Genomic DNA, 14,143 nt, shown 5'->3' with positions numbered 1-14,143 from the left:
TGTACACTGAACTTCACTGCCAAACTAACAGCAGCTGTGATTGGTCACCTGTTGACTTCTGACATCACACACAGCCAATAAGATTCCAGATCCTCGCGAAGATCTGCTCATTATGATTTCTGAGAAACACAATAAATGAAGATTTTTAATCTGAAAATAGAACTGAATTATTATCGTATTATTATTATTGTAAAGTGAAATATGATTGAATAAAATCAAACATATAGAAAATAGAATAAATAATTTTAGTGTCAGATATTTGAAATGTTTTTTTCTAATAGTTTCTGTAACTGTGTGGCTCAAATACTTCAACCAGAATATTAATATTACTGTAACACGAGGAGGGATCATATAATAAATGAGGGATCATATAATAAATGAGGGATTATATAATAAATGAGGGATTATATAATAAATGAGGGATCATATAATAAATGTGTAGATTAATATTACTTTTAACACGAGGAGGGAAGAAGCTTTTATTTTGTCTCTGTGTGAATGTCTGACAGGAAGTGGATGTTCTTATTGTGTCAGACTTGACTCGGGTCTCGTCGGCTCATTTCGGCTCTGAGCTCCGAGTTCCTGTCACTTCAGTCTGTGCTCGTGTCGGCGGTCGTCTGTTTGTCCAGCCGTTAGCGCTTCGTTTGCTTGTTTGTTGACGTCACCGTTGTTACCGAATTACCACTTTTTACCACGCGCGAGCGGAGTCACCGGCGGGACCAGGACCCAAACCTGGACGGGGATCAGGATCAGGATAAGGATCAAGATCAGGGTCAGGATCAGGTCGGTCCATCGTCAAAATCCCTGAAATCTCAGGTACACTGGTGAAAAACACCTCAGTTGTTCTGGTCTGATGTGGTCTGACGTGGTCTGATGCGAGATCTGGTCCCATGACTGACTCGCTGACTTCCCAAAACTTTAAGGAACAAACTTACTGACTCGGTTTTACTGAGGAAACGTTCAGAGAACCTGAAGTCACGTTCAGTGCTGATGTTTGTTATCAGAGACTCTGTAAACATCCGTGATGCTGATAAACATAAAACTGTTTATTAAACTCACCTGTGTTCAGGTAATGCAATGATGATAGTAATAATAATAATAATAATAATAATAATAATAATAATAATAATAATATCTTTAAGAGCTCAGGAAGCTGCTTGAGTGGAAAAGCTTCGCCCTCTGTGTGATGAAACTGGAATATTTATATAAATTAACTTATAAATATGAAACATGTAAATCAGACAAACAGGCAACTTTAACGAACTGTTTCAGATCAGCTGATCACAGTAAATTTAATTAAATAAAACCTTGTCACCATGACAACAGGCCAATGAATGGCAGAGCCTCTACTGGAACCAAGTGGAGCCACAAATATTAAATGACAAATGGCGGCGTTTTTACACACACACGCGCACATACACACACACGCACACACGCACACACACAGGCAGCGTGCTGCTGGTGAACTGAGGTGCATTATATTGGAAATGTTTCTGATATTTTGCAACAATCAACATGAAGCTGAATTTTCACCTTTCTGACGTCAACAAAACCTGAAAATGTAAAAGTAGAATTTATGGAGAAACTGCTGAGTGTGTATGTGTGTACACACGTGTGTGTGTTTGTGGGTGCGTGTATGTGTACACGCGTGCGTGCGTGTGTGTGTGTGTGTGTAAAAGTGATCTCAGATGTCATCATGTCCTTGCAGTGGTCCCAGTATGAGCGTCCAGCCCCGGAGGATCCGTCTGAAACCCTGGCTGCTGGCTCAGGTGAACAGCAGCAGGTATCCTGGTCTACAGTGGCTCAATTCAGACCAGCGACTCTTCCAGATCCCCTGGAAACACGCAACACGCCACACGCCAACGTCCGAGGAGGAAAACACCATCTTCAAGGTCTGATCAAACCCTGAAACCTGATCCTAAACCCTGAGCCTTAAACCCCGAGCCTTAAACCCCGAACCTTAAACCCCGAGCCTTAAACCCTGAGCCTTAAACCCCGAACCTTAAACCCCGAGCCTTAAACCCTGAGCCTTAAACCCCGAACCTTAAACCCCGAGCCTTAAACCCCGAACCTTAAACCCCGAGTCTTAAACCCCGAGCCTTAAACCCCGAACCTTAAACCCTGAACCTTAAACCCCAAACCTTAAACCCCGAGTCTTAAACCCCGAGTCTTAAACCCCGAGCCTTAAACCCCGAACCTTAAACCCTGATCCTAAACCCCGAACCTTAAACCCCGAACCTTAAACCCCGAACCTTAAACCCCGAACCTTAAACCCCGAACCTTAAACCCTGAGCCTTAAACCCCGAACCTTAAACCCCGAGCCTTAAACCCCGAGTCTTAAACCCCGAGCCTTAAACCCTGAGCCTTAGACCCCGAACCTTAAACCCCGAACCTTAAACCCCGAGTCTTAAACCCCGAGCCTTAAACCCCGAGCCTTAGACCCCGAGCCTTAGACCCCGAACCTTAAACCCCGAACCTTAAACCCCGAACCTTAAACCCTGAGCCTTAAACCCCGAGCCTTAGACCCCGAGCCTTAAACCCCGAACCTTAAACCCTGAGTCTTAAACCCCGAACCTTAAACCCTGAGTCTTAAACCCTGAGTCTTAAACCCTGAGTCTTAAACCCCGAACCTTAAACCCCGAGTCTTAAACCCTGAGTCTTAAACCCCGAGTCTTAAACCTCGAACCTTAAACCCTGAGTCTTAAACCCTGAGTCTTAAACCCCGAACCTTAAACCCCAAACCTTAAACCCTGAGTCTTAAACCCCGAGTCTTAAACCCTGAGTCTTAAACCCCGAACCTTAAACCCCAAACCTTAAACCCCAAACCTTAAACCCTGAGTCTTAAACCCCGAACCTTAAACCCTGAGTCTCAAACCCCGAGTCTTAAACCCCGAGCCTTAAACCCCGAACCTTAAACCCTGAGTCTTAAACCCCGAACCTTAAACCCCGAGCCTTAAACCCCAAACCTTAAACCCCGAGTCTTAAACCCCGAGTCTTAAACCCCGAGTCTTAAACCCCGAGTCTTAAACCCCGAACCTTAAACCCTGAGTCTTAAACCCTGAGTCTTAAACCCTGAGTCTTAAACCCCGAGTCTTAAACCCCGAGTCTTAAACCCTGAGTCTTAAACCCCGAGTCTTAAACCCCGAGTCTTAAACCCCGAGTCTTAAACCCCGAGTCTTAAACCCTGAGTCTTAAACCCCGAGTCTTAAACCCCGAGTCTTAAACCCCGAACCTTAAACCCCAAACCTTAAACCCTGAGTCTTAAACCCCGAGTCTTAAACCCCGAGTCTTAAACCCCGAACCTTAAACCCTGAGTCTTAAACCCTGAGTCTTAAACCCCGAACCTTAAACCCCGAACCTTAAACCCCGAGCCTTAAACCCCAAACCTTAAACCCCGAGTCTTAAACCCCGAGTCTTAAACCCCGAGCCTTAAACCCTGAACCTTAAACCCTGAGTCTTAAACCCCGAACCTTAAACCCCGAACCTTAAACCCCGAGCCTTAAACCACAAACCTTAAACCCCGAACCTTAAACCCTGAGTCTTAAACCCCAAACCTTAAACCCTGAGTCTTAAACCCCGAGTCTTAAACCCTGACCCTGAGACTGTAACAGATCTTCTTTGTAAACATTTAGATCAGCAGATTTATTTTCCTTCATTGAATATTTGATCAGTTGATAAAATTCATATCAGCTGATCTCAGTCAGAACAAGTTCGATTCATCAGTTTAACATTAAAAACAGACAAAAACAACCTTCTTACTCTAAAATTAGATTGAGAATTAGTTCACTGATGAAGGCCATACGATGTGGTTGAACACTCCAGAAAAAGGTAGTAAGTGGACATTGAGTCAGTGTTAAATATCATTGTGACATCTCTGTGGTAAATATTCTATGTGTCACACATCATCAGTATCCAGTCGTTAAACATACGATCAATAAAAGACAGAAGAACACGCCTGTTTCATTTCCTGGTTTCACAGATCCTGCTCATGATGTCACTTCCTCTTTCGCTGCTTCTGCTTTCATTAGTTTCACTGTTAAAGTGCAGCCGTGTGAATTTTAACGCTAATATTCAGTGTGTGTTTCTGACACGTTTGATATCTGAGCTCAATCAGACTCATAAAGTCTGAAAAGTGACGTTTGGAGCTGAATGAAGGTGAAAATCGCCAAAGTTAGAAAGTAAACAGGAAGTGAGAGAATGTTACTTCAGATGAATTAATTATTTATTAATCATTGTAATTTATTCTTTAGACCTCCAGGAGGACCTGATGTCCTAGTTCTGTTGGGTTAAATAGTAATTATAATTATATACGACTATATATAATAATAAATAAATAAACACTGGATATATATAATCCAGTGTTTATTTATTTATTATTTACTTTTTAGTAAAATAAACTTTACTGTGTTTCCTGCAGACCTGGACTAGAAGTTAAATATAGTAACTGTTTGTCTATGTTGTCTGTTGTCTGTTGTGTCTGTTGTGTTTGTGTTGATTGTTGTGTCTGTTGTGTCTGTGTTGATTGTTGTGTTTGTGTTGATTGTTGTGTCTGTTGTGTCTGTGTTGATTGTTGTGTCTGTGTTGATTGTTGTGTCTGTGTTGATTGTTGTGTCTGTTGTGTCTGTGTTGATTGTTGTGTCTGTTGTGTCTGTGTTGATTGTTGTGTCTGTGTTGATTGTTGTGTCTGTTGTGTTTGTGTTGATTGTTGTGTCTGTTGTGTCTGTGTTGATTGTTGTGTCTGTTGTGTCTGTGTTGATTGTTGTGTCTGTTGTGTTTGTGTTGATTGTTGTGTCTGTGTTGATTGTTGTGTCTGTGTTGATTGTTGTGTCTGTTGTGTCTGTGTTGATTGTTGTGTCTGTTGTGTCTGTGTTGATTGTTGTGTCTGTGTTGATTGTTGTGTCTGTTGTGTCTGTGTTGATTGTTGTGTCTGTTGTGTCTGTGTTGATTGTTGTGTCTGTTGTGTTTGTGTTGATTGTTGTGTCTGTTGTGTTTGTGTTGATTGTTGTGTCTGTTGTGTCTGTGTTGATTGTTGTGTCTGTTGTGTTTGTGTTGATTGTTGTGTCTGTGTTGATTGTTGTGTCTGTTGTGTTTGTGTTGATTGTTGTGTCTGTTGTGTTTGTGTTGATTGTTGTGTCTGTTGTGTCTGTTGTGTCCTGCAGGCGTGGGCTCTGGAAACAGGTAAATATCAGGAAGGTGTGGACGAGCCCGACCCTGCCAAGTGGAAAGCGAACCTTCGCTGTGCCCTCAACAAGAGCCGAGAGTTTCAGCTGAAGTACGACGGAACGAAGGAGACTCCGGTCCAACCGTACAAGATCTACGAGGTCTGTGATCAGCCCCCCAACGCAGGTGAGGACGTTCACCTGAGTGAAGACGCTCTTTGGCCTTCATCAGGAACTTTATTAAAACCTGAAGATGAAACACGTCAGTCAAGTTGCTCTTTAGTTGAAACTCACATGTAGAGGAAGAACATCATCATCATCATCACTGTATTAGATAATATATATAAACATATGACACTGTCTGATTCATTCATTTTATTGTTTTTTTCTTTGGTGTCATTATTTTTCTGTTTTCATGTTTGGTGTTTATTTTTATTTTATTTCGGTGTATTTAAACGACGTCTCGCTCCACCGATCAGAGCAACTATGAACACTTCTGATGTCGTACAAACCAGTTATTTTCTCGTCCAACGTGACTCATAAAGCGATTCTCATCACGTCTTCAAGCTTCACACTCAAGCTGTGAGGATGATAGTTTAGTTTTGGTGCTTAATAAAAAAGAAAATAGAGTTTGGAGCTGATCTATCAGCGTGTTTAAGGCGGGATCTGAATGTTTTCTCTTAGATGTAGCAGACGCCTGCAGCAGACTTAACATACGTTTAACGGTTGAGTTTTATCAAACATACATGGAGTCGTGTGAAGAATCAGATGTGGACTCTGTTGTTGTAACTAAACAGAAACAGATTTGATTCAGAAGAAATGACTCAAACTTCTGTTTGTGTTTCAGAAGCTGCTGAAGACGATGAAGATGAGGTGAGAAATAAAGTTTAAGAACACAAAGTCTCTTAATGTTTCATAATTATTATTACATTACTATCATTATTATTATTATTATTATTAAGACGAGGTGGGAATTAAAGTTTAAAGTCTCTTCGTGTATTTCTGACGTCACTGATTCTTCCTTTTCAGATGCCGAATCTGATGGACCTCACGATCAGTGAGTAACAGGTGTAGTTCAGTGTCACCATGGAAACACAGTGGTTAATGATGTAATCTGATGATGTAATGTGTTGTCAGACCCCAGGATCAGTGACTCCTTCACCTCCTTCCCGGCTCACAGTGACATGAGCCAGTTCACTTCCACCAACGGGACCTTCGGACCTCCACACGTCATCCCCGTACCGCTACACCCCATGACCCCTGACCTCCCCATGACCTCTGACCTCCCTCAGCAGGACTTCCAGCCTCAGGGCCAGATGGTGGATCAGGGGAGCTTCGTCCAAGACCTGAACTCCTTGCCCCCCCCGACTGCCTTGGCCCCGATGGAGGCCGGCACGATTGGGGTCCAGAACCAGTCCTGCAAGTACGACCTCCTGAGCAGCATCCCACGTGAGTGTGACCTCTGACCTTTCGCCCCTGGCCTTCAGGAGTCCACAGTTCTAGTCTTGATCCTAAACAGACCGGTTCCTTCTCGTCATGTGACTTGAGCCTAGCTTAGCACAAAGGCTGGAAGCAGGCATAGACTGCTAGCTTAGCTACATCAGAAGAGCTACCTGCCCAAACTTCTCACCTTCAGTCACCTGACTGACACCAAGTGGCTCCTGAGGTGTTCTCAGGTAAACAGGTGATAGAATATTTATTGATACTGTTGAATATGTGTTATTGAAAGATTTTCTGAAACTTCACCTGGACACACCTGTTGTTCAGACCACAGCATCAGGTTCATATATTTTTACTAAATCTGATGAGATTTGCATTTATTTTTGAGATCAAATCAAAATTGTCTTTAAATTCTTTTTGATAAATAATAATTACTGACGTGTTCACTTATTGACTGAACTGATGAAGACTAGTTATATAACTCAGTTGTATAATTATTTAGTGACAACACGTCTGTGCTGTACTAACGGATCTGGACCTGAAGTTTATCGTGATAATAAATGTCCTCTCTGTGTTGCCATAGTAACGGATCTGGACCTGAAGTTTATCGTGATAATAAATGTCCTCTCTGTGTTGCCATAGTAACGGATCTCGACCTGAAGTTCCAGTACCGCGGCCGGCCAATGGGCTCTCTGACTGTCAGTAACCCTCAGGGCTGCCGGCTGTACTTCGGACACCTGGAGCCGTCTCCGGAGCGGGTGGAACTGTTCGGACCCATCACCCTGCAGCAGGTCCGGTTTCCAGGGACGGCTGAGATCCAGAATCAGAAGCAGCGGTTCTACACTGAGGCCCTGCTGGACGTAATGGACCGTGGCCTGATCCTTGAGATCTGGGAGCAAGACATCTACGCAGTCCGCCTTTGTCAGTGCAAAGTGTTCTGGTCTGGACCGGGCATACTCGAACAGGGTCCTCCAAATCCCATGGAGAGAGAGAAGAAGATCAAAGTGTTCAGCCTCAACGACTTCCTGCAAGGTGACAAACGCCTCTAACCCTAACCCCCCTAACCCCCCTCACCCCCCTCACCCCCCTAACCCTGCAAGATGACTAACTCTCTGCTGTTCAGGTTCTTTGATCCGTTCGAGCCTCATGTGTAAAATAAACCGTCTGTGTGACAAACAGGGCTGATCTTGTTCCAGAGGGGCGAAGCGCCGAACCCTCCGCCCTTTGAGATCTACTTCTGTTTCGGGGAGGACTGGCCCGACAAGAAACCCAAAGAGAAGAAACTCATCATCGTGCAGGTCAGCAGTCTGTTGAAGTCATCGCTCGGCCACTGGGGGGCACTCGTACCAACGCATCAACTATCTAATGATTCCTCTTTTGTCACAATTTAAATATTTTAAGATAGAAATAACTTCCTGTTAGCTGGGAGGACATCTTGGAATTTAGGATAACACTAAACCAAATTTGAGGATTGCAACAAAATGTTGGACCCTTTCTAACATTTTGTTGTTCAGACATTAATAAACACCAATAACTTCTCAGACATTTTGTGGGATCAGTGTTTGCTAACTGACATTATTTTACAGCTCACAATGCAGTTCGTTCAGCACAAATATTCAGTTTTTACTCAGAATTGACAATTTAACATGTAAATCTTTCAAATTAAACCAAACATGTATTTTAACTTTGAACTTGTTTGGAAGGTTGACGTATTCACTGCGAGTTAAACAGATTACAGATCAACTGGTAGATGGACGACCCGACTGTCTTTAGTTCTTCTGTAACATGGTTCTCTGTTCTCAGGTGGTTCCTGTTGTGGCTCGGATCCTCACAGAGATGTTCTCTGGAGAACTCAACTGGTCCACAGACAGCATCCGGCTGCAGATCTCAAACCCGGACGTGAAGGACCAGACGGTAGAACAGTTCAAAGAGCTTCAGAGGCTCCTGCAGAGTCAAAACATCCAGGGGCCCTGGACCCCAAACGGCCCCTCAACAGGACTCTGACAGTGGGAACGGCTGATGGGTGTCTCATCAGGTCCAGGACCAGGGAGGTCCACTTCCTGTTAAGGTTCCAGTACTAAGGCGTCTCACTGTGAACTGAGATCCTGATCACTTTAGGTTGTCTGTCCTGGATTTGTTGGTCTACAAAGGTTTAAACAGATTGATCAACAATAATCAGAATAAACTTCGGAGAGAAAAGTTTAATTAGTAAACAAACATGAATCTGATGAAGTCGAGCTCGTCGAGTCGTCCGCTGATCAGCTCTAAAGGAAATGTGATGTGAAGTGAGTTGCTGATCAATAACACATCTGAGTTTTAAACTGCTTTTAGATGATTTCAATAAACGCCGCTGCAGTATTCTTTCATACCACTTCACATTCTTCTTCACTTTGTTTTAATAAAGCTGATTAAGATCAAGCTCCATCCTTTCACATGGTTTTTATTCCACAGATGGTCAGTTCGATCAGCTAATCAATATTAGGATCAATGATAATTCAGTGTTTAGTCTCTATATAAATTCACAACAGGAAGAAATGTGTTTCTACCTCGTTCAGATCTGAGTATCAGGTGACAAGAAACACAAACCAGTTGGACGTGAACTCCCAGCAGACGGGGGCTCCGCCAGGTGAAGGTAACACAAAGTAATGATGACATCACATTACCCAGAGGGCAGCAGTGACATCACCTGATGGTGTCAGATTTCTGAGTGAACCTGGTTTTACAGGAAAGTTTGATCCAGATGTCTGGAACATGGTCTAAGACTAAACTAGGTGAAGAAGTTCTGCTCACAACAGACATCACAGTTTGAAGCTTCACTACAGTGTCGAATGAAACTGAAATATTTCACGGTTCCATGTTTGAGAATTCTGCATTTCAAATAAAAGTTACTGAAACTAAAAAGTTAGAGATCAATCAATTAATCATTTAAGCTATTGATGAATTAAAAACCTCAGTCCGCTCTAATGTGAGTCTTGTACGTTGTGTTCGGTCTTTTTAAACTGAACATTTTTGGGCTGTGTGAACAATTTGAAGACGTAATTGAAAATATAATGAGCTCTTCATATTAACTTCAGCTGGACAGATTTATGTTCATTCTAGAGTTTCTTCTTTTTCTTCAGTCGGTTCTAGAAACGCAACATTTGAATTCTCACTTCATCAGATTTTTTCATTTCAAACAGCTACAAAACAGAAACGTGTGAAGCAGCTGCAGGTCATCAGAGATCAGTCATCGCTCACCTTTCTCTGGTCAAACATGAAACGTCACTGTTGTGTTGCTTGTTCAGGTGTTAGAGCGCTCCGTCTGATCAGACCTGAATGGACTCAGTACTAGTGGCGGACAGAGAAACTGCCACTTTGACCACAGAGGGCAGTAAGGAGTCAGTTCCACATTCACTTATCAACAAACATGAGGAAGACAATTCAGTTTTCATGTTTGACCAGAGAAAGGTGAGCGATGATCTCTGATGACCTGCAGCTGCTTCACAAACTTTCAGGACTAAAAACTACAAACTGAAACGAGTCGTTTGTTGTTTCAGTTGTTTTTTTATTGTTTACAACAAGGCTACATCACCGATGATGTCATGGTGTCAGTTTCTCTGTCTCATTTCCCAGAGTTCACTCTGTCTCACTTTGTGGCAAAACAACTAAAATTCAACCAAATGTTAAAAAGGTCAAAGGTGACGCCAAATCCTCCAGCATTAAGCCTCCACAGGCAGCCGCTCAGCCAAGAGCATCATGGGGTATCGTTTGGCTCTTTATATGGCACGGACAAAAACATCACGACCAAAGTCCAAAAAATAAATCTTCTCTTAAAAACTGTTGACCAGGCACATCCTCCGTTTATTACTGATGATGATCCGGATCAGTTCACTGTGTGAACGCCTCCTGGACCCGACCCCGCCCACCTGACACCTGCTGCAGGTGAGGTCGAGGGGGGGGGTCGACTCCTCCTCAGTCAGTCTGTCCAATCAGTCCTCACTGTCTGTCCACCTCAGAGTGATTCGTCCAGTCCCACATTCAAAGTCCCGCCTCCATCTTCATCATCATCACCATCATCATCATCTCGTCCCTTTGGATCCTCGTCTGCAGTTGCAGCTTTTTGCCGTCACCTCTGAATGTTGGCCAACAAAAGATTTAACCTGAAGAAGAAAACATTGATCATTTTTAAACACGAAGAAGAAAAACATTGACTCCACACTGGGAACAGTTTCTACCTGGACGGTTATTGAATGTAAAAATAAACTGAGGATTCTGATTTGATCATTTCTAAATCCAATGCACACCTGGTGGGCAGGTGAAGTGTTAACTGTGTGAAGTGTTACCTGTGTGGACTGTTACCTGTGTGAAGTGTTACCTGTGTGAAGTGTTACCTGTGTGAAGTGTTACCTGTGTGGACTGTTACCTGTGTGAGGTGTTACCTGTGTGAAGTGTTAACTGTGTGAAGTGTTACCTGTGTGAAGTGTTACCTGTGTGAAGTGTTACCTGTGTGAAGTGTTACCTGTGTGAAGTGTTACCTGTGTGGACTGTTACCTGTGTGAGGTGTTACCTGTGTGAAGTGTTAACTGTGTGAAGTGTTACCTGTGTGAAGTGTTACCTGTGTGGACTGTTACCTGTGTGAAGTGTTACCTGTGTAAAGTGTTACCTGTGTAAAGTGTTACCTGTGTGGACTGTTACCTGTGTGAAGTGTTACCTGTGTGGACTGTTACCTGTGTAAAGTGTTACCTGTGTGAAGTGTTACCTGTGTGGACTGTTACCTGTGTGAAGTGTTACCTGTGTGAAGTGTTACCTGTGTGGACTGTTACCTGTGTAAAGTGTTACCTGTGTGAAGTGTTACCTGTGTGGACTGTTACCTGTGTGAAGTGTTACCTGTGTGAAGTGTTACCTGTGTGGACTGTTACCTGTGTGAAGTGTTACCTGTGTGGACTGTTACCTGTGTAAAGTGTTACCTGTGTGAAGTGTTACCTGTGTGGACTGTTACCTGTGTGAAGTGTTACCTGTGTGGACTGTTACCTGTGTGAAGTGTTACCTGTGTGGACTGTTACCTGTGTGAAGTGTTACCTGTGTGAAGTGTTACCTGTGTGGACTGTTACCTGTGTGAAGTGTTACCTGTGTGAAGTGTTACCTGTGTGAAGTGTTACCTGTGTGAAGTGTTACCTGGTGTTGAGTGAAGGTCGCAGCTATCGGAACAGTCTGGTAAACTCTCTGATGGCCCAACACACCTGTTTACACTCCTCAGCACTGAAGAGAAGAAGAAACAGAAGAACATTGAAAGTTTGACACATTCTTCTTTAGTCAGACTGATGTTGTTGCTATGGTTACAGATGGATGTTATCCGTTGTGTTTAATGCTCTGTCACATCTTTGTCCTTCAATTAATGAACTTGGTCAAATTTTATTAGTTATTAAACCTGGTTTGTTTCACTTGTTTGATTTTATTGTGCAGGTAAAACAGTTTAAGTGCAGCATGTCCATGATCATAAAACCATAAAACCAAAACAAAACATCCCCCTGATGTTCAGGTAAGTTCAGGTGTGTTCCCTCAGAGCTCAGGTGTTCCATTCCAGGACAAGTATGAACTCGACTCTGGTTTTATTTTATTTATTTATTTTTTTCAACTCCAGTTTTTCTGCGTTCCACCTTCAGACCAACAAGTCTGAACAAACACCTGTCAGACACCTCAGGCTGCTGAGACGACCAATCAACACGCTACTCTGTCAGCTCCACACTGAGACAAAGCTGATTAGTGGTGTCACAACTGTGATTCTAAATGGAAAATCGATTGAAATGAGTGTTAGATTTAGACCTTTGAAATCAAAAGCAGGATTCTACTTGTATTTTTTTCCTCTGTGTGGGGGAAATATTTACGTCCCCCAGATCATTCTCTGGTCATTTTCTACCCCAGGAGCAGTAGGTCATGACCTGTCTACTTCAGAGTGCTTCATCTCTCTGTCTACTGAGGTTGGCTGGGGTAAACAGCTGTCCTGATAAGGCTGGCTGTCTCCTACAGTAACCAAAGTCAGGTGAGATATGCTGCGCTTTGTGCATATGGTCAGACTGGTCTCCTTGTAGAATGGATAGAAAGTGACCAGTGTGGTCAGACTACATGACTTCAGTCAACTTTAATCAGTATAGTGTCTTGTTTATAGTTCAATAACCAATAAAGGTATAGAGGTGTGAAAAATAAAGTTTTTTGGAGGTAGTATGGGTAATGATTTGGTGAAGGATTTAAATACTCTTGTCCGGAAGTACACAGCAGAATTGAGCGGCATTGCACAGTGTTTTCACTTGTACTGTAACTCTGTTCTCCTCAATCAAGCTTAAATAAACGTTCCTGCGTAAGACATCCCGGTCTCCTGACAAGTTCCTTACTTTGAGTTAACCTGCTCTACATCAATTCTTTAACACTCTCCACCTCCGACATACTTATGCACATCTGAAGGAAAGAAAACATTTCAAAGACGACACAGCGTAGCTTACTGGTAGCCTCCAGCTGCATTACTTTTCAAAACACCATGGCTACTGTCGCAGTCGGAGATGATGGAGAAACAAAAGAACTGAAAAATCCTCCTGCTTCCTTGAAGTCATCGGTGTGGCAACGTTTTACCTTCCCCGTGAGGTGTGTAAACAACAAACGCATCGTTGATAGAAAAACTACAGTTTGTAGGCTATGCTACAGTTTACTAACGTTGGAAACGTACTGACAGATTCAAACTTCCTGCATCAATAATAAGCCAAACATTAAAACAAACAAAACCTCTTTCCTACTGTAGTAAGGTAGATTATGAGCTACAGTCGTCCTCTGAGCTGGACTACATTGGTCTCTAAGTACAGCCGGCTGTGAGACGAGTGTGCAGGGACAATCTACAAAGTGCAACACTTAAACTTAAGTTTCCTCAGCTGCAAAAAGTCACCAGAATAACTCAAGCTGCTGTTGTAAAGTACCCTTTTAAATAAATTATTTAAATTTGACTAAATGGCCTTAGTGTGGTACATTTAAAAAAATATGGCAGTTATATCACACTTGATACCATGTAGCCGATCTTTTTAAAGATGTAAATGACAGCTGTCTGAGCATAAACCAATGATCAAGTTTGAAATGAAAATCGAATCGTGACCTTTAAATCAAAGGTCAACTCAAATTGTGGATATGGAGAATCATGACAACCCTACTGCTAACGTTACTCGCGTGGCTGTTGTTACTCGTGTTACTCGCGTGGCTGATGTTACTCGTGTTACTCGCGTGGCTGTTGTTACTCGTGTTACTCGCGTGGCTGTTGTTACTCGTGTTACTCGCGTGGCTGTTGTTACTCGTGTTACTCGCGTGGCTGTTGTTACTCGCGTGGCTGATGTTACTCGTGTTACTCGCGTGGCTGATGTTACTCGTGTTACTCGCGTGGCTGTTGTTACTCGTGTTACTCGCGTGGCTGTTGTTACTCGTGTTACTCGCGTGGCTGTTGTTACTCGTGTTACTCGCGTGGCTGTTGTTACTCGCGTGGCTGATGTTACTCGCGTTACTCGCGTGGCTGTTGTTACTCGCGTTACTCG

General features: G+C 43.0%; 2 protein-coding genes across 4 annotated transcripts in view; one reads left to right on the top strand and one right to left on the bottom strand.

The window, feature by feature from the left end:
- Positions 1–523: 523 nt before the first annotated feature.
- On the top strand, positions 524–9,018 carry irf5 (interferon regulatory factor 5). 3 transcript variants are annotated; one of them, XM_044342803.1, is made up of 9 exons: positions 524–783; positions 1,709–1,892; positions 5,160–5,346; positions 6,007–6,032; positions 6,189–6,216; positions 6,297–6,608; positions 7,242–7,631; positions 7,779–7,897; positions 8,403–9,018. In XM_044342803.1, exons 2-9 carry the CDS (start codon positions 1,719–1,721, stop codon positions 8,601–8,603), a joined length of 1,437 nt encoding a protein of 478 aa, XP_044198738.1. In that variant the 5' UTR covers positions 524–783; positions 1,709–1,718; the 3' UTR covers positions 8,604–9,018. The 3 variants fall into 3 exon arrangements, with proteins under 3 accessions (XP_044198738.1, XP_044198739.1, XP_044198737.1); XM_044342804.1 differs by having other exon boundaries at positions 524–816; positions 6,010–6,032; XM_044342802.1 differs by having other exon boundaries at positions 524–816.
- Positions 9,019–10,122: 1,104 nt separating this feature from the next.
- tnpo3 (transportin 3) overlaps positions 10,123–14,143 on the bottom strand; it is a 29,456-nt gene continuing 25,435 nt past the window's right edge. Inside the window, exons 22-23 of the mRNA XM_044342801.1 lie at positions 11,754–11,837; positions 10,123–10,738 (exon numbers count right to left, since the gene is read on the bottom strand). Coding sequence (XP_044198736.1) covers positions 11,777–11,837 — 61 coding nt within the window. The 3' untranslated portion in view covers positions 10,123–10,738; positions 11,754–11,776. The remainder of the gene's footprint in view (positions 10,739–11,753; positions 11,838–14,143) is intronic.

The sequence above is a fragment of the Thunnus albacares genome, chromosome 23 (genome assembly GCF_914725855.1).
Source record: "Thunnus albacares chromosome 23, fThuAlb1.1, whole genome shotgun sequence".
Taxonomy (NCBI): Eukaryota; Metazoa; Chordata; class Actinopteri; order Scombriformes; family Scombridae; genus Thunnus; species Thunnus albacares.
Note: the sequence above shows the minus strand (reverse complement) of the source record. Positions and strands in the feature narration are given on the sequence as shown.

What these genes read in the sequence shown, in the direction of transcription:
- irf5 (XM_044342803.1), top strand. Translation starts at nt 1,719, where the DNA reads ATGAGCGTCCAGCCCCGGAGGATCCGTCTGAAACCCTGGCTGCTGGCT. An exon ending in TGATCAGCCCCCCAACGCAG is followed by an intron (nt 5,347 to 6,006) that starts GTGAGGACGTTC and finishes TTTGTGTTTCAG; the next exon opens with AAGCTGCTGAAGACGATGAA. An exon ending in CTGAAGACGATGAAGATGAG is followed by an intron (nt 6,033 to 6,188) that starts GTGAGAAATAAA and finishes CTTCCTTTTCAG; the next exon opens with ATGCCGAATCTGATGGACCT.